General features: G+C 38.3%; 1 protein-coding gene across 3 annotated transcripts in view; it reads left to right on the top strand.

Moving 5' to 3' along the window:
• The window catches only part of astn1 (astrotactin 1), a 1,272,040-nt gene that overhangs the window by 291,142 nt on the left and 955,092 nt on the right, over nt 1–25,806 (top strand). For all 3 annotated transcript variants that reach the window (XM_039734841.1, XM_039734842.1, XM_039734843.1), the window contains exon 4: nt 3,304–3,453. In XM_039734841.1, the coding sequence (XP_039590775.1) occupies nt 3,304–3,453 (150 nt within the window). The remainder of the gene's footprint in view (nt 1–3,303; nt 3,454–25,806) is intronic.

The following is a 25,806-nucleotide window of genomic DNA, read 5'->3' on the forward strand; positions in this document are numbered from 1 at the left end:
CAACATCAAGGACCCCATTATGTCAATGATCAGACTTGCTTTCCTGTAGTCCTCTTTATTTACCCATTGTCACTTATCTCACTCTTATATTTTGTATGTTCACCCAGATCTATGTACATTGTAGATGTACAGAATTTGAATAAACTACCTTAAAATACATTTAAATTAGTTATTTTCAATTTTATATGTTCCATTTGCTACTTTGGACAAGGTCATCAAAACTTAGGGTAATCAAAGTAAGTAGTTAACTGGACAAATCTGACTGGTATAGAACCAAAGGGGTTAATTAAATGTAAATCAATGAAAATGTGACAAAAAGCATTCTTGTGAAACAAAATTGAAAGAGTTACATTTTGTACTTACACAGCAGAGTATTCTTCCTAATTAACATTTAGCTCCAGTATGCCTTGGTTATGGTAGCATCTTTCTGTAGAGTGGTTACCAAGTTTGAGCGCATTAATGTATAACATTACTTCCATAGTACGGGGATGGAAGACCTATTAAGATCAGATAACTACCTAAAAGCTTAAGATAACAGCTCTCACGTAATGGCAATACACTTACATAGAACGGCAAAGCCAAACCCATATTTATAAATACAAAAAAATATAAGCATAAGCCTTTGAAATTAGACAAAAGCAATTCTTAACTACACTTTATAAAAATTTCTTATTGATTTTATCACTTTTTCTATTTTCAATCTAATTATCTACAGTCTTTGCCCAAGCTAATAGCAAACATCCTTTTGGGAGAAAAATTGACCACCTGTCCTGTCTCCTGGCAATCTTTCAATAGCTCTGTACACCTCACTGACATTAGACAGTTATATGAGATTGGTAACATGCTCTAGCGGACATGGACTCAGGCCAGCTGTTTGTTTATCAGCAATATGTTACTTTGTAAAAAGCCTTGTATCTCAGGCAGAGAATGTCTGTTTTTTGATAAGCAAAAATGCATGCATGAATAAAAGGAGAGGTGTTGAGTGCCTAAAAACAGTTAGTGTAGGTGAATAAATATACCATATACTGCATTAACAGTCATGTTCTGTACCTCATTATTCAGAGAAAGATCAACTGTCAAAACATCATTTCTCACTTGAGGTGAATTTTATGTACATATTAAACAAGTTAACTGTCAATAATAAATGCTATCTCCCAACAAAAGATAAACCTTTAGGTGTGCTTATTTAATTTCTCAAATTAAAGTAGTTTAAAGTATGATTTTTTTTTTTGTTTATTGGAAATTCTGGAATATCTAACTGGTTTTGAAAGGTTTCCATGGTCATAAACCAAATGAATCAAGTCACCGATACCTCTTTAACAGAGAAAAAAGGAAAACAAAATGATCTGGTGACTATTCAGTCATTGGTTGTACCCCTCCTTGTGAAAAGAACCACCCACAATTGTCTCTGAAAGAGCTTGAAACTGGTAAAAGCAATCAGCAGCCATTATTGTTTATTTCGTATTCAACAAAAATCAGACTTTGGTTTAGAGTTTTAATTCAACAGAATATTTCAAATAGTAACACAAATGAAAACAGCATGGACAAAAATGATAGGACTCTTATGATAATATTTTGTTGCACAACATTTAGAAGCAATCACTGCAAACAAGCTATTTCTGTAGCTCTCACAGAGACTTCTGCACCATTCCACAGGCATATGACTTGTTCTTCTTCTGCAGCTGTGTCAGGTTTGAAAGGGGCCTTCTCCAGGCTGGATGTTTCAGTTGTTTCCATAGATGTTTTATAGAATTTAAATCGGGGCTCATAGAAGGCCACTTCAGAATAGTTCACTGTTTTGTTCTTAGCTGTTCTTGGGTGCTTTTAGCTGGTGTTTTGGGTCATTATCCTGTTGGAGGGTCCATGATATGCGACTGAGATACAGCTTTCTGACACTGGCCAGTACCTTTCACTCCAGAATGTCTTAATAGTCTTAAGATTTCATTGTTCCCTGCATAGACGCAAGACACCCTGTGCCAAACACAGACAAGCAGCCCCAAAATATAATAGGGCCTCCTACATGTTTCACAATAGGCATGATGTTCTTTTCTTTTAAAGCTTAATATTTACATCTATGGACATAGAACTGATGTGACTTGCCAAAAAACTCCAGTTTTTGTCTCCTCTGTCTAAAGGACATTCTCCCCTAAGCATTGTGGCTTGTTAATATGCATTTTAGCAAATTCCAGACTGGCTTTTTTATGGTTTTCTTGCAATAGTGGAATCCTCCTGAGTCTTCTTCCTTTGAGCCCACTGTCACTCAAAAAGTGATGGATGGAGCGATCAGACACTGATAGACCTTGACCTTGGAGTTCAGCTTGTATCTCTTTGGAATTTGTCCTTGGCTTTTTGTCTACCACAGTCTGCCACTATTTCTGTCAGGTCTGACTGGGTTAATTTTCACAGTGCAAAAAAAAGGGTTGAAATTTCTTTTGTAAGAAAGCAGTAACAATAAATGCTTGGCACATGGGGGGAAGCATCTGCCAAGTAATAACTCAATGTTTTTTTTTTCATTAGTGGTATATTAATTCCTTTGCATGTTCTACCTTACACAGTGAAGTCTCGTGAGTAGAATAGCTGCATGACTTCAGTATGCGAGGAGTTTTAGTAAAGCTTGCATAAGCAGAACATATGCTCATCTCCTTTTGTCATCTAATATAAAACAGAAAGTACTGTAATAATATTTTCTAATAAATCACCCTTAAGACTAATAGGTACAGTATATTAAATTAAAAATTAAAGTTGAATTAAAAAGAAATGGAGAAATCTGAATATATTACTTAGACCATGTCATTTGTAGTGATGGCTGAGAAAAAAACTTTAATGTCATTTTTTTCATGTAGAACAAAGAGAAAAATGTTTACGATATAATAGAACCTAATGGTGACCAGTGTTATACAACTACAAACTTTGTAAAGAAATGTCCGTGGGGAAAACAAAAAATTCTAATGTTCCTCATGTTGAATAATGTACACGTTCATTATACAGCTGTATGCTCAAAGTGTGCAAAACCCATGCATGTTTTGCTAAAATACTATTAATAGTTACTTCCAGAATAATCTGCAAACAACATACAAAGTACGGGCATTCCCACAATACTGTGCTTTTGAACTGAAGACAGGACTCTTGAATAAGTGGAGAGGTACGCTTCAGCTTGATGCTGTTCTGGTGAATGAATGAAGTAAAAAGCAAACATGAATGCTGCATTAACCATACCCAATAGCAATAGAAGTACAATATCTACTTGGTAACACTACCTTGATTTATACAGCTCTTTTATATTCTGTATTTTTCTGTTTTCAGGGAGTGACACCACCAAACTTTCCCTAATGAGCAAGTACAAAGATAATATAATTGCTACAAGCCCTGTGGATGCCAATCACCAACAGACAACTCTTCTGCCACATAACACATCAACTAACCAGCGCAAACGTTTGTCAAACAAAACCAGAGGTAAGTTTCTTTCTTTCTTTCTTTCTTTCTTTGGTCTGAATGATTTCCTTCTAAATTATTATAATTGAAGAGATTAAGAATGCACAAGCACAATTAATTATTTTTTTGTTGGAAAAATTCTTTATAACACACACACACACACACACACACACACACACACACACACACACATATATATATATATATATATATATATATATATATATATATATATATATATATATATATATATATATATATATATATATATATACATAAAAATGTTAAATATACAGTGGATTGAGAAAGTATCCAGAGCCATTCACTTTTTTATGCTTTATTGTGTATAATCTATACTCATGAACCCTCAATGGCAAAGTGAAGACATGTTTTCTGAAAGGTTTGCAAATTTATTAAAATCAGAAACTGTAATCTGTCATTCATGTAAGTATTCAGATCCTTAATTCAGTACTTTGTAGAATCCCCTTGGATAGAAATAACAGCTTGAAATGTTCTTGGGTAATTCTGTTTAAGCTTTGCACACCTGGATTTGGGCAGTTTATTCCATTCTTCTTGACAAATCCTGTCAGAGTCTGTTAGATTTATTTCCAGTGGGGTTTACGTCTGGGCTTTGGCTGGGGTAATCAAGGTCAGTTAAAGACTTGTCCAAAAGCTGCTCCAGTATTGTTTTGGCTGTATGGTTTGGGTAATCGATCTTCTGAAAGGTGAACTCTCATTCCAGTATGGAGCAAGTTTTCTTCAAGGATTTCTCTGTATTTGGTTGCATTCATCGTTTACTCAATTCTGACCAGTTTCCCTGTCCCTGCTGTTGATAAACACTCTCATAGCATGATGCTGCCATCACCATGCTTATCCATAGGGTTGGTATTAGGGAGATGATCAGCAAATATGGTGTTTTAAGTTTCGCCAAATAAAATACTTCCAAGTTCTGCCAAAAGTGTTTAATTTTTATCTTATCTGATAATTTTTTCTCATGCTCCCAGAGTTCTTTAAATGCCTCCTACTCAAGAGTGGCCAATTGCCAACTCTAGAAAGAGTCCTAGTGGTCCCAAACTGTCTTTCACATTTACTAATGCCACTGTGCTTCTGGGAACAGTCAAAGCTTTATATACTTTATGGTTTTATCTCCTTGCACTGATCTGTGCCTCACCACAGTTTTATCATGGAGGTCTGCAAAGAGTGGCTTGGATTTCATGGCTTGGTGGTTGTTCGAATCGGTTGCAGTGCGTATTGTGGGACCTTATAATATACACAGGTGTTTGCCTTCCTTAGTGATGTCCAATCAGTTCAGTTTTCAATAGGTGGGCTCCAGTCTAGTTCTAGATACATCTCAAGGATAATTAAAGCCACAGAAGAATACTTATGAAATTTCAGTTTTTGAATTTTATTAAATTTGCAAACCATTCTGAAAACTTGTTTTCACTGTGCCATTATGGGCTTTTGCATGTAGATTGAAGGGCACCAATGGCAAATTTAATGATTTAAAATTCAATCTACAACACAATAAACTGTGCAGAAAGTAAAGGGGTCTAAATACTTTATGAATCCACTGATTGTTAAAAGAGAATACAATTATGTATACATTTTATTTTCAATCCCTAAACAATCAAAGTGTTCAGATTTTCAATTTAGAAATAAAAAATTGAATGTTTTTCTTCAAGTTTTCAGTGCCCATTACGTTTGTAGCCAGGCTGAATTTTATATTCCTCACTGACCTTCAGAATGACAGCATTCCCTTTTCTCTGCCAGTGCCATCTTGCATCATAATGAACACCTAAATCCAAACACCCATTTTTTTTTAAATAAAGTAAACAAAGCTGTTAGTTATTAAAAATAAGATTTCATACAAAGAAGAAAGACGATAGTCAGAGGCCAAAGCACAGATAGCAACCAATTTTTATTTACTATTCTGGTAGCTGGAGCATAAAGCAGGAAGATAAATGAAGGTATCATGTTCGAAATAAATAAGGTAAAGAGTCTGTCCATCTATTTTTTAATTCTATAGTGAAATAAGTATATTGTCATAGATAAAAAAATCAATCTTTTCATCTCTTTCCTCTTTCTCCTCAAAGATTTATAAAAGCTTTTTGTCTGAAGTCTATTGTCCAAGATTGCAGACAGATTTTTTGTGTCCTTAGCTTAATAGAATCAAATTACTCATGATGTAAGGCTCCATCCATAAAGTAATTTTATTTCTGGTACCGCTATGAAAATCTGGAATTTACGATTGTATATTGTACCAGCAGCAAATACTCCCATTAATCTATCTAAAATATATTATAGATATTATTACTTTTTTTTACTTTTATCATAGTTTAACCATCTAGTATCTTTAACATTTTTGTAATACTTATTAATCATTGAATTTATCAGCATTTTACAATATTATTAAAGCATTGCTTTCAAAATGATTTGACAGTATTGGTCTACTGCCCTCCACTACGGCCAAAACAGCCAAAACAGAACCTTTTATCAGTCCCTTCCTTCTTACTGTACTTATTGTCCTTCTTTCTAAAGCTCGTCTACTTCACTTATCTTCCATGGACAACAGCAACAGTAATTAAACAATTAGCATTTCTAATTAACATCTTTTTTTACTTATACACATAGAAGCTGATTGATGAATGTTTGTTCCACATATGTATTTACTGTGGATTAATCCATTTTGTATTTTGTCATTTATGAGCTTTTGAGATCATGGACAAGGGTCAATGGGAATTTGTTTTTCTGGCACTAGCTATCTAGCAGTTTGCTGGCCACACACTCTAAAAGCAAACACCTAAAAAATATTTATCAAATATAAAAATTGACACCTGAAATTAAAATTATTTTATTATCCTATGTTTAGAACCAGGTTACTTGGTAAACCATTACTTGTGTTGTTAGAACATAGAACTTAAGACCATAACAGGTTTGAAAGACAGTTAAACTAACAGCAAAGTGGGTTCAGACTATCTCACTCAGATACCTTTTAAACATAATGTACTTGTACTTCAATTACTGGACTAAGCAGTTTGTTTGAGACTCTTGTGACTGTTTTTGTGTAGAAATGCTCCCCTGCTTCAGTCTTAAATATACTTCCACTGAATCTCCTCTCGTGTTCTCGAATGTGTGATCAGCTAGCTAATCATTGAAGACCTGGGTTAGATCCCGGTACTGCCTTCCCTGCTCAAGCTTAAAGAGGTTTAATTACTGTGCATTACCCTTTACTCCCACTCTGACACTGTTCCACTTTACCTTAAAAACCTCCTTTTCAGTGGAGGTTAAATGTGAATCAAACTCAAACCTAGAATAAAGTCAATTGAGTCCAAAGTATCACCAAAAGAGTAGTTTGTTAACAAAGTGATAACACGAGACAGGTATACAGTAAGACGACTTAAGGTAACAAAAGTGATTCTTTTTTGGACCTTACTATCTGGACTTCCTCACCTGTCTGACATTTAGGGTGCCAAAAACATTTACTATTTGCGTGTTAATTTCAAAGCCAGACAGAACAAAAATGTATAATGCAACAAATTCCTCAAATGCAACATGAAACATAATTTTCTTTCAATTTATTATATTATTTTTTACGATGGTTGATTACTTGCTGTAATATTAAACAGTTCAGGTACTGTATATTATGCATATGTAGCAATTCCCATGAAAATAACAATCTGTTTAAATTGTATATCCGCGTGCCTATACGCAAGGGCAGAGCCGCGAAGTGCCTAGGGTGTAGCACACGCCCGGGGGTTGGCGAGCAGGGGGCAGAGCCCTCTAGTCTTTAAGGAAACCAAATCATAGGAGAAAATGCAAACTTCACAAAGACAATGTCAGAGTCCAGGATTCAAACCCACTATGGCAGATCTATGAGGTAGAAGCACTACCTACTTCACCCACTGATTAGGGAATCCATTCCTGGACAGGTTTATCCATTCCCGGGAATTCAGGAATCCCACATGTCATTCCTGGGAATCCCAGGTGCCCAGGGATGACACAGTGCACTGGCATCTAACATGTGAACGGTTTTAGAATGACTGACACTTATTTTTATTAAAACTACTGCAATATGTTAACACCAATTAAAGACTAACCTTATCTACATGCAGTTCATGTTGTCAAATAAGTACATGTACAGTATGTAGTTTAGGGGTGTCCACACTTTTTTGGCTTGCGAGCCACTTTTAAAATGACCAGGTCGAAATGATCTACCTACATTAAAAAGGCTATATATATATACTGCTCAAAAAAATTAAAGGAACACTTTGAAAACACATCAGATCTCAATGGGAAAAAGAAATCCTCCTGGATATCTATACTGATATAGACTGGGTAATGTGTTAGGAACGAAAGGATGCCACATCGTTTGATGGAAACGAAAATGATCAACCTACAGAGCCCTGAATTCAAAGACGCCCGAAAAATCAGAGTGAAAAAATTATTTGGCAGGCTAGTCCATTTTGCCAAAATTTAATTGCAGCAACTCAAAATTGTACGCAGCACTTTGTATGGCCCCTGTGTTCTTGTATACATGCCTGACAACATCGGTGCATGCTTCTAATGAGATGACAGATGGTGTTGTGGGGGATCTCCTCCCAGATCTGGACCAGGGCATCACTGAGCTCCTGGACAGTCTGAGGTGCAACCTGGTGGCATTGGATGGACCAAAACATAATGTCCCAAAGGTGTTCTATTGGATTTAGGTCAGGAAAGTGTGGTGGCCAGTCAATGGTGTCAATTCCTTCATCCTCCAGGAACTGCCTGCATACTCTCACCACATGAGGCCAGGAATTGTCGTGCACCAGGAGCCACTGTACCAGCATAGGGTCTGACAATGGGTCCAAGGATTTCATCCTGATACCTAATGGCAGCCAAGGTGCCTTTGTCAAGCCAGTAGCGGTCTGTGTGACCCTCAATGGATATGCCTCCCCAGACAATCATTAACCCACCACCAAACTGCTCATGCTGAATGATGTTACAGGCAGCATAATGTTCTCCATGGCTTCTCCAGACCCTTTCACCTCTGTCACGTGCTCCGGGTGAACCTGCTCTCATCTGTAAAAAGCACAGGGCACCAGTGGTGCATCTGCCAATTCTGGTATTCTATGGCGAATGCCAATCGAGCTGCATGCTGCTGGGCAGTGAGCTCAGGGCCCATTAGAGGACATGGGGCCCTTGGGTCACCCTCATGAAGTCTTTCTGGTTGTTTGGTCAGAGACATTCACACCAGTGGCCTGCTGGAGGTCATTTTGTAGGGCTCTGGCAGTGCTCATCCTGTTCCTCCTTGCCCAAAGGAGCAGATACTGGTCCTGCTGATGGGTTATGGACCTTCTATGGCCCTCTCCAGCTCTCCTAGAGTAACTGCTTGTCTCCTAGAATCTCCTCCATGCCCTTGAGACTGTGCAGGGAGACACAGCAAACCTTCTGGCAATGACACGTATTGATGTGCCATCCTGGAGAATTTGGACTACCTGTGCAACCTCTGTAGGGTTCAGGTATCGCCTCATGCTACCAGTAGTGACACTGACTGTAGCCAAATGCAAAACTAGTGAAGAAACAGTCAGAAAAGATGAGGAGGGAAAAATGTCAGTGGCCTCCACCTGTTAAACCATTCCTGTTTTGGGGGTCATCTCATTGTTGCCCCTCTAGTGCATCTGTTGTTAATTTCATTAACACCACAGCAGCTGAAACTGATTAACAACCCCCTCTGCTACTTAACTGACCAGATTAATATCCCATAAGTTTCATTGACTTTATGCCATATTCTGATATAAAAGTGTTCCTTTAATTCTTTTGAGCAGTATATATATATATATATATATATATATATATATATATATATATATATATATATATATATATAGTATATATATATATATATATATATATAGTTTTACTGTCAAATAATGCAAAGAGTACGCAACACGTGTTTCGCCCTAATTCTGAGCTCATCAGGCATACACACTCACTGCACGTCAGCGTCAAAGGCGAAGCCACGGCGTGTGGTTCGTTTATTTGACAGCATGTAGATCGGGGTAATTACATTCATGGCATTCGTAATCTGAATCACAATCTGATTGTATGGATGTATGTGGGATGACCAGTGTGTTAGAAGGACAGAGATTTCTGACTGGCCGCCCTGTATGTCAATCAAGTGGCAAATGCCATAGGGAGGATATATGATAGACTAACGTTTAAAAAAAAAAATTTTTAATGCAATGCGATCTACCTGATCAGATACTGATACACTTGTTCAAAACAACGCCCGCGTTTGCGTTGCTCCGAAACACCGCCATTTCAGCTTTTACTGATGCATCCAGTTTCTTGTCATCATTCTGTGATGGCAAGTTTCTTGGCACAGATAATGTGGATGCAACAGACTGACACATTGCAATTTCAAGTTGCTGTTCAAAGCTGTTGTCTGACAAACGTCAGTGAAGTCTGCCCTGTCCCGGCATTTGTGAGCTGCCGAGTGCAGACTCTTTCCAGTCCACTGTGCTCAGTCTTAGTTGGAGGCGGGAGACTGATGACTGCTGCTGGTTGACTGAATCAATCTGCAAAACACTACACCGTGGCCAAAAAAACATGCCACTTAATTATTTTCAACTATAACTGTTATTTCTTGATCGATTTTTACACTTTTACACGCTATATATGCGAGCTTGGCTGTTCCCAGTTTCCCGGGAATTACAGCAGTCCCGGGAATGAAAAATGTCCGGGAATCCGGGGCTCCCTACTACTGATCCTTTCCTAATTTAAAAGATCAGACTAGGAGCCCAAGTAAAATAGTAAATTGGTCCATGCCTGTTAGGCATTGATGAAGACTCCTAACAACTAGCAAGACCACTAACAGTTATGGAGCCAGCAAATGGGAAATAGAACAAAGGGTTAAATCCTTCAAAATAATACTACAAATGCCCAGAGTTGCAGAAACTCAATAGATACAGTCATGCTTATTTTCATGTAATTATATGTATATATATTTTTTTTCAATAGCTGTTCTTTGTGTTTTTGTTTTTGTGACTACTCCATGCTGCCAGCCATTCTGCTTGTTGCTTTTCTGTGAGTTCTGGCACCTTCTGCCTGTATTTAAATGGGTGGGACCCAAGACATTGGGTCAGTGAACCAAGAGAGCACTACCTGGAGGTCATTTAGTTTGTGTGTAAATATATATATATATTTTTTTTTTACGTAAAATATATTGTATTATTTGTGTACACCATTTTTTTTTTTTTTTTCCGTTGATTTCTTCCATTTTGTGACAATTTTTACCTAGTTACACTATATTGACTGGCAAGAGACAACAGAAAGGAAATAAAAATGACCAGGAGAATGGTAAGGCTATAAATGAGCTAAAGGTCAATACCAGCAGTATCTTTCACTGAAGTCAGAACATGATTGGAAAATTCAGAATCAAAAACAATAACAGAGATTTGAAAAAATAGAAAAGAGTAAATAATTATCTTTTAGTGCAGTGAAACAAGGTTAACACATTAACTTTGGATACCCTAGAAACACTTGGGGAGAAATTTGTATCATCGACAGATTGACGTTGGAAATGATTGCACCCTGTGGAATTCTGGGCAAGATCTACATAGAGACAGCATGGACAGAAATCTAACATAGTTGTCTTCTAAAATTTTTCAAAAGCTTTTTACCTTAAAATCTGTTCTATCATTAGGAGTGAAATTACTCTGATAAATGTAATGTTACTATAGAAAGGTTGCTGTATACTGACACATTTCAGAAATCAATGTAACTAAAATTCATATATGTGTATTCTTGATAATATTCAACTTCATCTCCTTGATAAAGTGCAAAAGGTACATCAGTACTCAAATATTAATATATAATTAAGATTCTTTGTAAATGACATGTTTTTTTACCCTCAAATATATCTCTAAAGTATATATAATGAAATATATTAAATTTTGAGCACATTACCAACAGCCTGTGCTCTGGATAGGTTCAGTCAGTTAGTCATTGTCCAACTCACTATATCCTAACTACAGGGTCATGGGGCTCTGCTGAAGCCAATGCCAGCCAGCACAGGGCAAAAAGGCAGGAACAAACCCCAGGCAGGGTGCCAGCCCACTGCAGGGCGCACACACCAAGCACACTCTAAAGGCAATTTAGGATCACCAATGCACCTAACCTGCATGTCTTTGGACTGTGGGAGAAAACCCAAGCAGACACAGGGAGAACTCCACGCAGGGAGGACCCAGGAAACAAACCCAGGTCTCCTTACTGTGAGGCAGCAGTGCTACAACTGCACCACCGTGCCGCCCTAGATAGGTTCACTTGGTTTCATTTTGACCTCTTGGTTTTTTACTCTATGGTATGTTTAAAAGACTTAAAAGCTTCATCTCACAGTACTTGGCATCCAGGTTGTCTGTGTATTCTAAAGGCAGAGCAGTTATAGCCAAAAGATGAAGACAAAAATCAAAATACGTAAAGAAAGGTCCTTATTCATATTCAATATCTTTCACTTAACTCTCACTAAGGTTGTCTATTTCCTTTATAGTTTATCTAATGCAAGGATTATGAACTGCTGTACACCACCATTTTAAATATATGGATATCCACATGACCTCCATATCACATGATCAGCAATGGGTGTAGCAATTGTAAACAGAATGGCTGCGGCCATGCAGAAGACATAACAAAATGACAATGATCAGTTCGAACCCATACAACATGGCACTGTGATGACATCAGCAACATAGCTATTAAAAAGCTTGCAATATGAAATGTGTTCAAAATTTTAAAAAATATAAGAGATATAGGGTACCAAAATGAAGATTTGAAACTACCAGAATATGCTGTAATTCCCGTGCACTGCAAAAAGGAGGTTTAGAAAAATAAACACGTGCTTTAGAACTTGAAAATCACTGTATTTGGAGCGGGTGAATAGCCCATGAGATGCTGTTTATTTATTGATATCTGTAACTAACAGCAATCCTCTTCTGCACACACACAAACCAGCAAAAGAAGGACAAAACATTACTGCATTAGAGAAAATAACACTTACTGTAGCTTACCTTTTAATGATGGCTTAACTTCACAATAGTATCTATTGTGGCAGAATGCACATCATCAGAACAAGAGTCTCTCACTCACAAAAGTGAAGGTAGGAAATCATCAAAAGTAACTTCCAAAGAGCTCTGTGTTCTCTAGCATTCTCCAGTACCCCAGTGAGTTCGGTAAGTCAAACATCCAAATACTCTGATGGATAGCTGTTTCAGGACAGCTTCAGATGTCAAGCTTAAGCTAGAAATCAAAGCTGTATTTACTGTTTTTAATTCTTCGCCTTTAATCGGGCCAATTAAAGATATATATGGTAAGTGAGATTTTGCTAAATGACTTAGTTCCATTGGTTAAAAATATTTTTTTTCTCAGTCTGGCTGAAACTTGTTTTTTTCTTGTTAAAGATTCTTGTTCTTCAGCTTGTCTCCCAAAAATAGCCTTGTATTATGTAGTTTGAAATCATATTTATTTTTTCATATACCTGGCAGGCTTTAGTCCTCCACCTCCCGACTCTGGCTCTAGGCGTAATGGCAGCTGGCTTCTTTTATAGAGCACCAGGAAGTGTTTGGTGATCTTCTTCCAGCAGCATTTCTGGATGTGACAGAAGTGCTGCAATGTCTCAGCCGTTCCAGCAGCAAACTCTGGCGGCACCATCGGAACCCAACAGGGCTGCTCCAAACTCCAACTCGGGTGGCCAAGGACCCTGACAGGGTTGAGCTTCCATGCTTCAAACTTGTGGTACTGTAGCAAGCCAGTGGAGCTGCCCTCTAATGTCCCGGGGAGGTACTGCCCTGTGCAAGCTCCATCCCCCAGTCCTTCCCTTACAAAGGTTTCCTGGTTTGGTAAGAGTCCCAGTTGTCCATTAAAATACTATATATATATATATATATATATATATATATATATATATATATATATAAAAAATCAGAGATGGACTTTTAATAATTAGTGGGAACATTCTCGGCCTGTGAGCTTTACAATTGGAATTGTATATTTATCATGTCGTACATGGTTACCATAAACAGCTATCTAGTACTACTTCCTAAATGTCTGCCGTGAATGATGTTAAATGTTAAATAAAGTTGTGGCTTTCTTAAAAATCCAGCTGCTCAAAACTCAGTAACAATTTGGTATTAATTTCTGTAATTTTCATATTTATAAGTAAATCAGTCAGTCAGTCATTTTCTAATCCTGAAAAGGGTTGTGTTTGTCCTGGACCCTATCTCAGCTAAGCATAGGTTGCAAGGCAGGAACAAACCCTGGACTGGGTTAGAGTCCTTCGAGGGCACACACAAACACACACAAACTCACCCTGACCACACACTTGGGCCAATTTAGTTTCGCCAATGCACCTGACCTGCATGTCTTAGACTGTGGCAGGAAACAGAAGCAGCTGGAGGAAACTTACACAGACACTGGGAGAACATGCAAACTCCATACAGGGAGGACCCAGGACACAAAACCAGGTTTCCTTACTGTGAGGCATCCGCACTACCACCGCGCCACCATGCCGCCCATAACTAAATCAAATGTTTTCTATTTCAGGGAAATATCCGGCATTACATTTCTGGAACATATAAAGTATGGGGGCAGTTGGAACTTATTTATAGATGGAACTGTCATATCATTTGTACAACTGAGATGAACAATTTTCCATGAAGCTTTTTTCATTACTTTCATATTAAAGATTTTAATCACTGTAATGCTCCCATAACTAATTCATTTTTCTGCAATAAAACTACTAATATAACACTCTCAAATCTGATTTATCCAAATCAGGGTTGCATGCCAGAGCCTGTCCTGGCAGCCTTGAGCATAGGCAGGAGACAGCTTTGGACAGGAAGCCTGTCTATCATTATTCTTTATTCTTGTATTCTGGCTTGCCCTGAAGCAAAAGCTATTGACCTGTTAGCATAGCAACAAATAAGAGGAGACCATAAAATTAAAAAATACACACATACTTCATTGCTGATGCAAACCACATCAATTATTGAATCACCACCAACTATATTAAAGGAATTATTGGGAAGATTGCTTTGACAAAAACTGTTTTTTTTCCTCCAGGGAACATTACGTTTTAGGGTAATAATAGGTGGAAAGAAACAAAAAAAGTTAAAATTCATTTAGTAAAATATTAATACCTGCGGTGGGCTGGCGCCCTGCCCAGGGTTTGTTTCCTGCCTTTCGCCCTGTGTTGGCTGGTATTAGCTCCAGCAGACCCCCGTGACCCTGTAGTAAGTATATCGGGTTGGATAATGGATGGATGGAAAATATTAATACAATGCTGAAAAATTGAAAAATTCTTTAGAAGCAGTCTAAAATAAAGCATAAACAGGTATTGTGCTTGTAAGACATTGTGCACAGAACCTAAAACTGACACAGTATACCCCTGACAATTTATCCAGAAATAATATGTTTAAAATAATTATTGTGTATGTCTTGTTAAGACGAATACTTTAGTTGTTACGGAGTCTTTTGGGACAAACAAAATGTCACCAAATAAAAAAAAGACTTGCTTGAAATTGACTGGAGCTAGAAACATACTCAAAGCCTGTTGTGCTAGAATAGCGTATTAGGAATTGTACCCTGAGGGCTAGTAAAACATGTAGTGTATAACACTGTTTATGTTTGCCTGCAATATCCAACTTTTCTTTACCTGAAAAAAGAGAGATGATTTAATTAGAGGGTAACATTGTGAACGGCGGTCATGCAAACAGAAATGGAGAATATCTGTTGGGAATGGAAAGCCAAAAGACATTCTGGCACCTTGTAAACAAATATCTCCAACCATAGAAGCACAGATAGTGCCAATTACAAGTTTAAACAATGTTGTTTCATCTACTGATACCTGTCTGTAGTTTTTAAATTTTCAAGCATTGTTTGTTCTTACAGAATATTTGTAACTTGGCATTAATATTTTAGATCTCCCAGAAAATCTATCTTCAAAAAAATAAAACTGACTTCTGGAAATTCAATCTGTTTGCCAATTTAAGGGACTTTTAGAAATGCCAGCAACCAGATAGACAGACGGGCAAGCACTGATAAATTTGTCACAAGCATGCGTAAGAGCTCTAAGGAAACTGCCACCTCACGTCTTATAAAATATAACAGAGAAGCATCCACCAAATGTAATCAATTAATCAGAGTTCTGCTCTGCCATTAAGAGAAAATGCATTAAATTAAAGTTCACAGCTCATTACGGTTCTACTTATGAATTTTCCATTATTTTTTAATTGAACCAAATAACTGAGAAAATCAAGCATGGTGTTGGTTTAAAAAAAAGAAGTGGAAATATAGTGTCGAGAGACCTGTAATATGCAAATGACTCCCACATCCACTAACGTTTGGTCAAAGCGTGACATCTTTCCACTTATAGTAAAGTGGCAGATTTTGTAAAATGCTGTTACCTGGAGGGTTTTCAAGCTTGAAAACAGGTGTCTCTCCTTGTTATCACTAGTTGTAGATATCTGCATTGGAGGCTGTTTAGCATATGTCTCTCTTAATTTGTCTTTAATTGTATTTAACTATTATTTAGCCAAATAAGCAGTGCTTTAGATTTTTATGATGACACTCAAATACAAAGAAATCAACATTAAAACCATTCATTTGTTTTCAGACCCATCGATTCGTTGATCTGTTTTTGGACTCACTTTTCTGGGTCATGAAGGTCAGAGCCAGTTCTAGCCATATGAGACATGAAGCAAGAACCAACCCTAGACAAGATAAATAGAATCTTAGCCAAAAACTGCGGCTATCATTTTGTCAGTATTGTCAGTCAACTGAACAAGTTTTACTTATTGCTGCCATGGTCACAAAGTAAAGTGGATCAATGTGTGATTTTCTGTATTGTGAGCAATATGCCAAATTACAGCACAAAAAATGATCATTTAGGAGATTATGTGCCAGCTCTCATTTATTTAACCTGCTTAATCCAATATTTGTTTTTCAATGTTTAGTGTTGACACCTCACAGCTCCAGAGTCGTGGGCTTGATTCCCAGTCCTGTCATATTTACATTTACTGACAAAAAAAATGCATTATTTTATCATCAGTTCCTTTGTTGCCAAACCAGCAGATTTTCCTTCATGGGTCAAGAATTTAACGTGTTGATATGCTGCAACTAATTTTTGCTTTTTCTTCTGGTTACTTTAGCACAAAATTATCAATAATCCGATAATCTTTTGCGTGACAAATTTCTCAAACAGAGCAAGATCTTATTTTGTTATATTGTAACGTGCTGATGGTAAAACATCAGGTTTCATATCACTGGAATATTCAAGAACTTTTTGTTTTTGAGTATTGTCAGGTTTTATATTGCTCCTGTCTGTTGACTTTAAGGTCTTGTTTCTTTTTGCTCACCAGCTCTCTCTTTCTCTCGGCTTTTCTCCTTGACGTTTGCTTGTTCTTATCTAGCTCCTATTAATTCACTTGCTTTTACTGGCTGTCATGGCCAAGTGTCCTGTTTTGCTCATTGGATTATATTAACAGTTGGTGCCAGTGTCCAAAGTTTCCTTCAAATATTATAATAGCCTGTCAGTCCTTTCACCTGGGGTTGGATTACAGTTACTGTCTCTCTTGATTGTTGGGAATAACCATAAAAGTCTCTGCTTCAGTACCCCAAGATTTATGACCTATCAGAATATTAAATTAATTCTTCAAGAGGTTTCACTTACCTGAATTTCTTTGATTCATATGCCTTGTTCATTATATTATAATTATTGAGATGGCAAAGAACACCAAGTTTTTAAACTGGCCTTTAATTTCATATATTCTTTATAATAAACTGTTTTCGAAAGTTATGATTTGGCTATAGTATAACATGTGGAACTCTGCTCAGTGTTCAGCAATGTTCATATATTTAATAACACATTTTATGCTAAAGTACTTTCAAAAGCAGGTGAAAATACCTAACGATCTGGGGCCTCATGTGTAAAGCGTGCTTACACTCAAAAACTGGTGTAACACATTTCTTAAGCAAAAGATATATGAAATGCAATCTTGGTGTGAGTATTGATTAAACATTGCTGCCTTTTTTTATTTCACTGTGCATTTCAATGATACATAGTCACATTTCACTGTCCTGAAACTAATTATATCACAATTAGTTGATTGATTCTCTTAATACTGTTGTCTTCAGTGTTGGTAATAATACTTAATACATTCTTTTATGTTAATTGCTTTTAGGATAATTGTCTATCCTGTTTGTTGTGTTACATAATGGCAGCGTTAGCTCTTTTGGGGGATCTCTCCTATGCTACACAAGGAGAGAGTTTTCAGTGATCGCAATGATTTTCTGGTTCATGATGATAACTGTCTTATAAACTAATTTAGATTTCTTAGAGTTGTCCTTTTAGAGTTTTGTGCTGACCCATCATGCAAAATCATACAATCCCTGTTCCATTACATGTTTTAACAAACTTAGGGCATTTGGAAATGGACGTATCCCTGAGCTGTATCATGCCATCTGTATGGGATGGTATAATATTAGTTATTACCCATATATATTGTCATACACGTGTGTTTAGGGGGCTGTTGAAGGGCCTAAATGAGAATGAAAGAACAAAAGATAGAGGATTAGATTGGTGTGGTCATGCCTTTTTCTTCCCCCGACAGAAAACCAAAAGACTAACAAATACATTCCATCCTCTGAACAAACACTATAGCACCACTTCCAGCTTCCCTGAAGACACACTTCTGGCTCCACCCATCAACATCACTTCCTCCCAGACTAAAGTCCATTTCCTGTTTGTTAACAATAAAGAACAGTGAACGTTACTCTCTCTGTCAAATGCCTGTAATTACAAATTTTGACCGTGCTATCAGTCTAGCAAGATTACCCAGGACAACCGAGATTTTATATATATATATCTATAATAATAAAAGGCAAAGCCGTCACTGACTGACTCACTGACTCATCACTAATTCTCCAACTTCCCATGTAGGTAGAAAGCTGAAATTTGGCAGGCTTCTCCTTACAGCTTACTTACAAAATTTAAGCAAGTTTAATTTCAAAATTCTACACGTAATGGTCATAACGGTCGAGAACGTCCGCCATGTTGAACTTTCTTATTTATGGCCCCATCTTCACGAAATTTGGTAGGCGGCTTCCCTGCGCTAACCGAAACCGATGTACTTACTTATTTCAATGGTATGACGCCACTGTCGGCCGGCATATTGAATTTTCCAAACGTCACTAATTTTCCAACTGACCGTGTAGGTAGAAGGCTGATATTTGGCAGGCCCATTCCTTACGGCTTACTTACAAAAGTTAAGCAGGTTTCATTTCAAAATTCTACGCGTAACGGTCATAACGGTCAACAACGTCCGCCATATTGAACTTTCTTATTCATGGCCCCATCTTCACGAAATTTGGTAGGCGGCTTCCCTGCGCTAACCAAAACCAAGGTACATACTTATTTCGGTAGTATGACGCCACTGTCAGCCGCCATATTGAACTTTCCAACGTCACTAATTCTCCAACTTCCCGTGTAGGTAGAAGGCTGAAATTTGGTACTTATTTCGGTGGTGTGATGCCACTGTCGGCCGCCATATTGAACTTTTTAACAGTCTTTGTTACTTATGGGCCCATCTTCAAGAAATTTGGTACACGGGTTCCCAACGCTAACTGAATCCTACTTACGTACATATATACGTCCATAGCCTGCACCTCGGTCACCGTGGGAGGCGTTGGGATAGGGGACCCATGTTGTTGTTGGCTGCCTGCCTATATAAGACTGTCCGTCGCTCCGGTCTCTACATTCCCTTCCTTGCTTCGCCACGGGATTCATGTCTCCCTACTGATAACTAAAGCCTTTTTGTTTAATCCACGGCTTCTCCGCTGTTTTATTGTTTGTTTATTACATTTATAGTTATTGTATAGGTATTTTACACTTACTTTACATTGCTCGGGTACCCATTTCCTTTATCATTCCAACCCCCATTACCATGTCTATCGAGATAATCACTATCGATCAAAGAACTGTCACTTACCGAGTGGTTTCCATGCTCGGAGACAGCATGGCCATATCAGGCTCAATCTTGATATCCGGAGGAACATTTTGTCTTATGTATTGAATGACCGGGACAGGTTCAAGGTGTGGACTGATGACGGTACAGGAGATAATTATACTACACAGGAGCACTAGAAGAGTGAAATGCTTAAGCCCTTCACCTATGGTTCTGCATATGAGTTGATGGCTGCTGCTGAATTGTTCGGTTGTCGCTTTCAAGTGTACCGAAATGGCCAAATATTTTACACCTTTCGACAACCGCCAATGCCTCTTAAACATCTTAGATTCACAGGTGACGATTTCAGTAGTGGACACTTTGATGTTTATGAATGTTTAAACTCTCAAAAGCTGGATTTGATTTTATCGATGAAACCGGTTGTGTGCTTACAACGCTTGACAGATGCCAAATGTCACTTCAACACAACAAATCCTGCAAATACTTTCGTAACTGAAACAAACCATGAAACTCAAACCGATTATGACAGCAGCAATCCAAGCTGTGAGATTTGAGACAAGATTACTGTTCACATGGCCAACTGTAAGTTACATGCTCAAGAGTAAGCTCAGCGCACAGCTTGGTCATGTTACAACTGGAGGGCTGAACTGACAACATGGTATACAAAGAGATCCTTAACAAATAATTAAAGTTTAAAAAGGTTTAATTTTCTTCTTAATAAAAATTTTAATGCAGTACTTCGCCACTTTGCTATTTATATATATACTGTCGGAGATGGCTGGGGTGGCGAACCGGCCGTGACACCCCGGCGAACCGGAGGAGGGCTTACACCTTCCCCAGACCATGTGGGGTCGACCTCTCTGGTTCCTTTGGGGGCACCGCTGGGGGCGCCCCTGTGCCTTTGGAGCCCTGGAACTCAGCACTTCCACCACACCCAGAAGTGGTGAGGGGAAGAGGATCGGGGACACCCGGAGTGCTTCCAGGTACACAGCCGGTGCTTCCGCCACACAGGGGCGTGTCGGCGGACGAGTACTGGAGGACACCTGGAGCACATCCAGGTGGATATAAAAGGGGCCGCCTCCCTTTAGTCAATGGCTGGAGTCGGGAGGAGAAGACAAGGTCTCTGGAGGAGAGGCAAGGAGGCGAGGACTTTTGGGGACTTTGGGGTTGTGTGAGCACTTGTGTAAATATGGACGGTGTCAATAAACGTGTGTTGGGTGACATTAGCGTGTCCGCCTGTCTGTTTCTAGGCCGGCTTCCACTATATATATATATATATATATATATATATATATATATAGTGGATTAAGCATTAAGCCCTGGACACAGAAAGGCAGGCATGTTGTTAAGCATCACCACACGTTTATTTACACTATTATGTACAATACTAAAGTGCACCACAAACCCCAAGACTCTCCAAAGTCCAGGCCTCACACTGCCTTTTTGCTTCAGGCCGCCTCCTTGTCTCCTTATAGACCTTGTCCTTCTTTCTTTCCCGACTCCAGCCTTGAATGAAGGGAGGCGGCCCCTTTTATAGCCACCTGGATGTGCTCCGGGTGTCTTCCAGTAACCTTACGCCGACATGCCCCGGTGTGGTGGAAGCACGGGCTATGTACCCGGAAGCACTCCGGGTGTCTCCGATCCTTTTCCCCCCAGCACTTCTGGGTGTGGCGGAAGTGCTGAAGTCCAGGGCTCTCTAGGCATTGGGGCGCCCCCTTGCGGCAACCACGGGTCCCTACAGGGTTAAGCTTCCAAGCTCTCTACCCGTGGTCCCCAAAGCAACCAGGGCAGTCGCCCCTTCATGGTCTGGAGGAGGCGCAAGCCTTCCTCCGGTCCTCCTGGGCGTCCCGGCTGGGTAGCAGCCCCAGCCACTCACGACAATATATATATATATATATATATACATACACAGCAATCCCTCCTCGATCGCGGGGGTTGCGTTCCAGACCCCCCCACGATAGGTGAAAATCCGTGAAGTAGAAATCATATGTTTGTATGGTTATTTTTATATATTTTAAGCCCTTATAAACTCTCCCACACTGTTTATAAATATTCCCTGCACAGTTATACAGCATAATCCCTTTGTATTCTCTTAGATATTAGGTAAGATTCATTGAAATTATGTATGTAAACACACTGTTTATATACAGTAAAACATAAATATTATTTTAAAGATATCGAGTGTCTCCGATAACACACATGTTACAGCCATTATGATAGACAGGCCACCAGCAATAAATACGTACAATGCAAGAAAAATTGTATACAGTAAATGTGTGTCAAGTGACACTAAACGTACGTACATGTACTAAGTACTGTAAGTAGAAAATTAATTATGGTTACTCACCAGCAATGACACGATGACTTGTCTAAAGGAGCCTCTTCAGGCGATTGTGTAGCACTGCTGTTGTTCTTCTTCTGGCAGTCTTCAATCCAAATCCCTAAAACAGATTCCATCCAACCTACTGCCTTATTACATCCACTTACAACTCATTTTGCACCCTGGTTAAAAGGATACTGCGGCCATCGATCTTATATTCTTTTCCTACTTTTTAAATAAAAAGAATCGTAGCCTCATTGATGCTTTAATGGCGTCCTACAGTAGTGTAGCTTTTCCCTTCCTTCAGCAAATCCAAAACGTTTACCTTTTCGGCAATCGTTAACATCTTCCGTTGGCGCTTGTGCACAGCACCTGAAGCAGGAGCAGATCGTTTTGGAGCCATAATGAAGGGTTTGACTATGCACAAAGATAAACACAAAAGAGCACATAAGTTAACTCTTTACACAGCGAAACACGTTGATGCTGAATGAGCGAGACGAGACTTCCTGTTTAACACCACATTCAGCACACAGGAACTTAACTGCGTGCTCTGATTGGTTAGCTTCTCAGTCATCTGCCAATAGCGTCCCTTGTATGAAATCAACTGGGCAAACCAACTGAGGAAGCATGTACAGAAAGTAAAAAGACCCATTGTCCAGAGTTGGGAGGAAGGAGACGAAGCTTGTGATGAGGAGGAAGGAGGTCGAGAGAGAGAGAAAAAGAAAAGGAAGAAGAAGAAAGGAAAGAGAGTTGGTGAGAGAAGTCATTGTGGTGCATTGAAAAAATAAAATAAAGGAGTGTGCTTTGGACATCCTGGTGTCAGTCTGTCTGTGTTTGGGGGTGCGTTCTCCACTATATATATATATATATATATATATATATATATATATATATATATATATATATATATATATATATATCTATATCCATCCATCCATTATCCAACCCGCTATATCCTAACTACAGGGTCACGGGGGGTCTGCTGGAGCCAATCCCAGCCAACACAGGGCACAAGTCAGGAAACCAACCCTGGACAGGGCGCCAGCCCACCGCAGATATATATGATCAGGATGCACAAGCTGAGATCAAAACGCAATACACACAGCGATTGCTGATTTAACTAATGTAATCAACACAACTGACTGCACATATGTTGTGATAAAGACACTATCACAGAATGATTTTTTTTATAAACAGAAAGCACTTTAATTCAATTAATACACAACTAATAGGTGATGCTTTAATGTTAATGACTAGCATTGTTGCACAACTCAACCCACACTTGGAAATTAGACTTGCAGGGTCATGCTGTGTGTGATGGCTTCTTGGTAAGTAAGATGGCAATTAATCTTGGTACATTACAGACAACTTGTGTAATGTTTCTTTTAGGTAATAGTGGATACACCACAAAAGAGGCACCTGTGCATAAAATCGATGATAGAATGGACCATTGTTTGATTAAAAGGTGGTGTTTGGACTCATTGGGCAGTACACTGCTGTATAGCCTCACAAAGGCTTTCCACATTGTGATGACTTGTGCAGTACTGCAGAACAAAGTGCACAAACATGGACTACCTCTGCCACTTGCAATAAGCCACAATGAGTAAATGAATGACCCAGACCCTGTCCCTCAGGATGTCAATGCAATAGCAATTCCAAGGCGTTTGAATGTATGTCAAATGTAAGGAGACTTGTCTGTATTACAATTTTGGCATTTCCATGGTAAAATGATTTTATTTCTTTACAAGTTTATTAATATTTACAATGTTCTTAATATCTTAAAATTTTGTACATACCACCTATATTAATTCATGGTGTGGACTGGCGGTGGTCTAGACACTGCAAGATGGCAGACTACTATTGTTCTCTTCACTCAGCTGCTGTCACTTTCTCCCATTCTTGATTTTTTCTTTTTTGGGACAACGTCACAGAGACCACCAAAAGGAATGTTTTTATGGTTATCCAGCCAGTAATACTTCGTGTTCACATCCATTGAATTTTAATTTTCTGTGTTCTTCCATGGCTTATAGTAAAGATATCACTCAGGAACATAGCCAAATTTATATGATATTTAGATTCTGAATATTTAAAAAAGTTACTTTTAAGCCATACCTATTTACTGACAGGAGGAGACAGGGAGTGGCTAAACGGGCATGGTTTCAAGTTGATTTGATGATTTATAAAGGAACTTGGAGTGGCACATGGCATATATATAGTTTTATATTGTATGTGTACGTGTGTGTGTGTGTGTGTGTGTGCTGTTTTTGCCTTTTGAGTGTAAGCAAAATTTAGTAAGGAGTCTAAGCAAGGTTTTAAACATGAGGCCCTTGATGAGGATTAGTTCATACACACCCAATGACATCTCTAAATCCTAAAAAGGTGGAACACTATCATATAAATAATTTAAATATTTTTAGACATTTTTAGGTGAAAGCATAGACAATCAAGAACCCTATGTTTACTTTCTTTAAACCTAGGACTCCAGGAGACACTCAGCCCCTCGTGTTTGTGCAGTGCACATGCTACTGATACTTATTCAGCTGCTAAGGGTCTTTCTCTTAGGGCAAATACTACAGAGCACAGCACAGACCCTCTTTAAAAACATACCCTTATATCTTGTGAAGGTGCAGGGCTGGTTTTACCATATAGGTGAACACAGGGCATCAGTTTGTGTATCTTGTCAAGTATACAATCTGTCTTTGCTCTTGATAAGTGCCTCATGTAAAAATTCAAGAGGTACAACCATGACTTTGATTCAAAATCCATGCACAGTTCATGTGGTTCTCCAAGACAGACTCCTTCTCCAACTTTTAGATCTGAGTTTCATGTACAACTCACATGAAAATACCAAAGGATCAACATCTTTGTGAGACTTGCACAAAACCCCCAAGAGGACCCCTCAGCAACTGCTCTCATTGATCTACAATATGTATAGCTATTGCCTTCAAGCCTCTATGGCTTGAGTTCGACATTTTCACTTTTACCTAAGCACCAAAAAAGCAAGAGCTGGTACTGTGCAGCTGGTAGTGTGAAATGCATCCATGGCTGCTTTGACAATGAAATGTTGCGTGGGTACCTTAGAATGGTTATAGAGTGGCATAAGTGTGGGAGTCAGCTCAGTGCTATATTGCATAAATGTAAATATTAATTAATGAATGTATAATAACACGATCAAGCATGATTTTTAGTTGTCAATAAAGTTAATAATTAAGTTTAAACTAAAGTGTAAACTAGTGTTTTAGGCTGAAAAAAATATTAAGGGAATCTCAATTCCAATACAAGATACTGCTGCCTGAATCGACAGATTAGACTCGAATTGCAAGGCAAAAACTCACTTGAATCAAAGCAATACAAATCATCTCTATATAGCGGATGATGAGACGTCAACTATTTATAAGGACATTACTGTATATCAACCCCAATTTAGATATCCTTAGTTACTCTTATAAAACTTTTTACTGTCCTGTATTGTGTGCTTCATTTTATCCTCAGTCATACTCACACCTAAGGCAAAGCACTCATTATTCAGAGAGCTAGAATGACTAGCTTCCATCTAAGACAGGAAATTTTAAAAATCGTATTTTGTAAATTGTAATTAAGTTGTCAGTAAGGCTGTTAGATACATGTAAAGATCTAAAGGCTCAGAAAACTGTAGCCAAGAAGTTGCTGTACACAGACTGTTTCATTCCTCTTTACGAAATCGAGTTTGAGGCCACTAAACTGACCAGAGACTAACATAAGAATCTTTTCTTTGTGTTTCCTTACACTGGCTGAGTGGGAAAAAAAACGAAAATGTAGTAAATCAAGGTTCAACTAGTAAAAGAAATTAGTTAGTTTAGAACATGGGAAAGAAATCTCCAAAAGTGAAAACGTAAAAAATTTCAATATTGAAAAATATATGAAGTTAGTGTTCTATCCTGAATTGATTTTGAAAGAATCTGTATTGCAGAAAGACTCTGAATGATGTGGTGATCGCTATTTACTACCATTCTTCTTCAACACTTCCTTCTGTTCCTCGCCATACTCTGTGAGATGTCGGGAAGTAGTCTCAATACTGCA

This window comes from Polypterus senegalus, chromosome 14, assembly GCF_016835505.1.
Source record: "Polypterus senegalus isolate Bchr_013 chromosome 14, ASM1683550v1, whole genome shotgun sequence".
Taxonomy (NCBI): Eukaryota; Metazoa; Chordata; class Cladistia; order Polypteriformes; family Polypteridae; genus Polypterus; species Polypterus senegalus.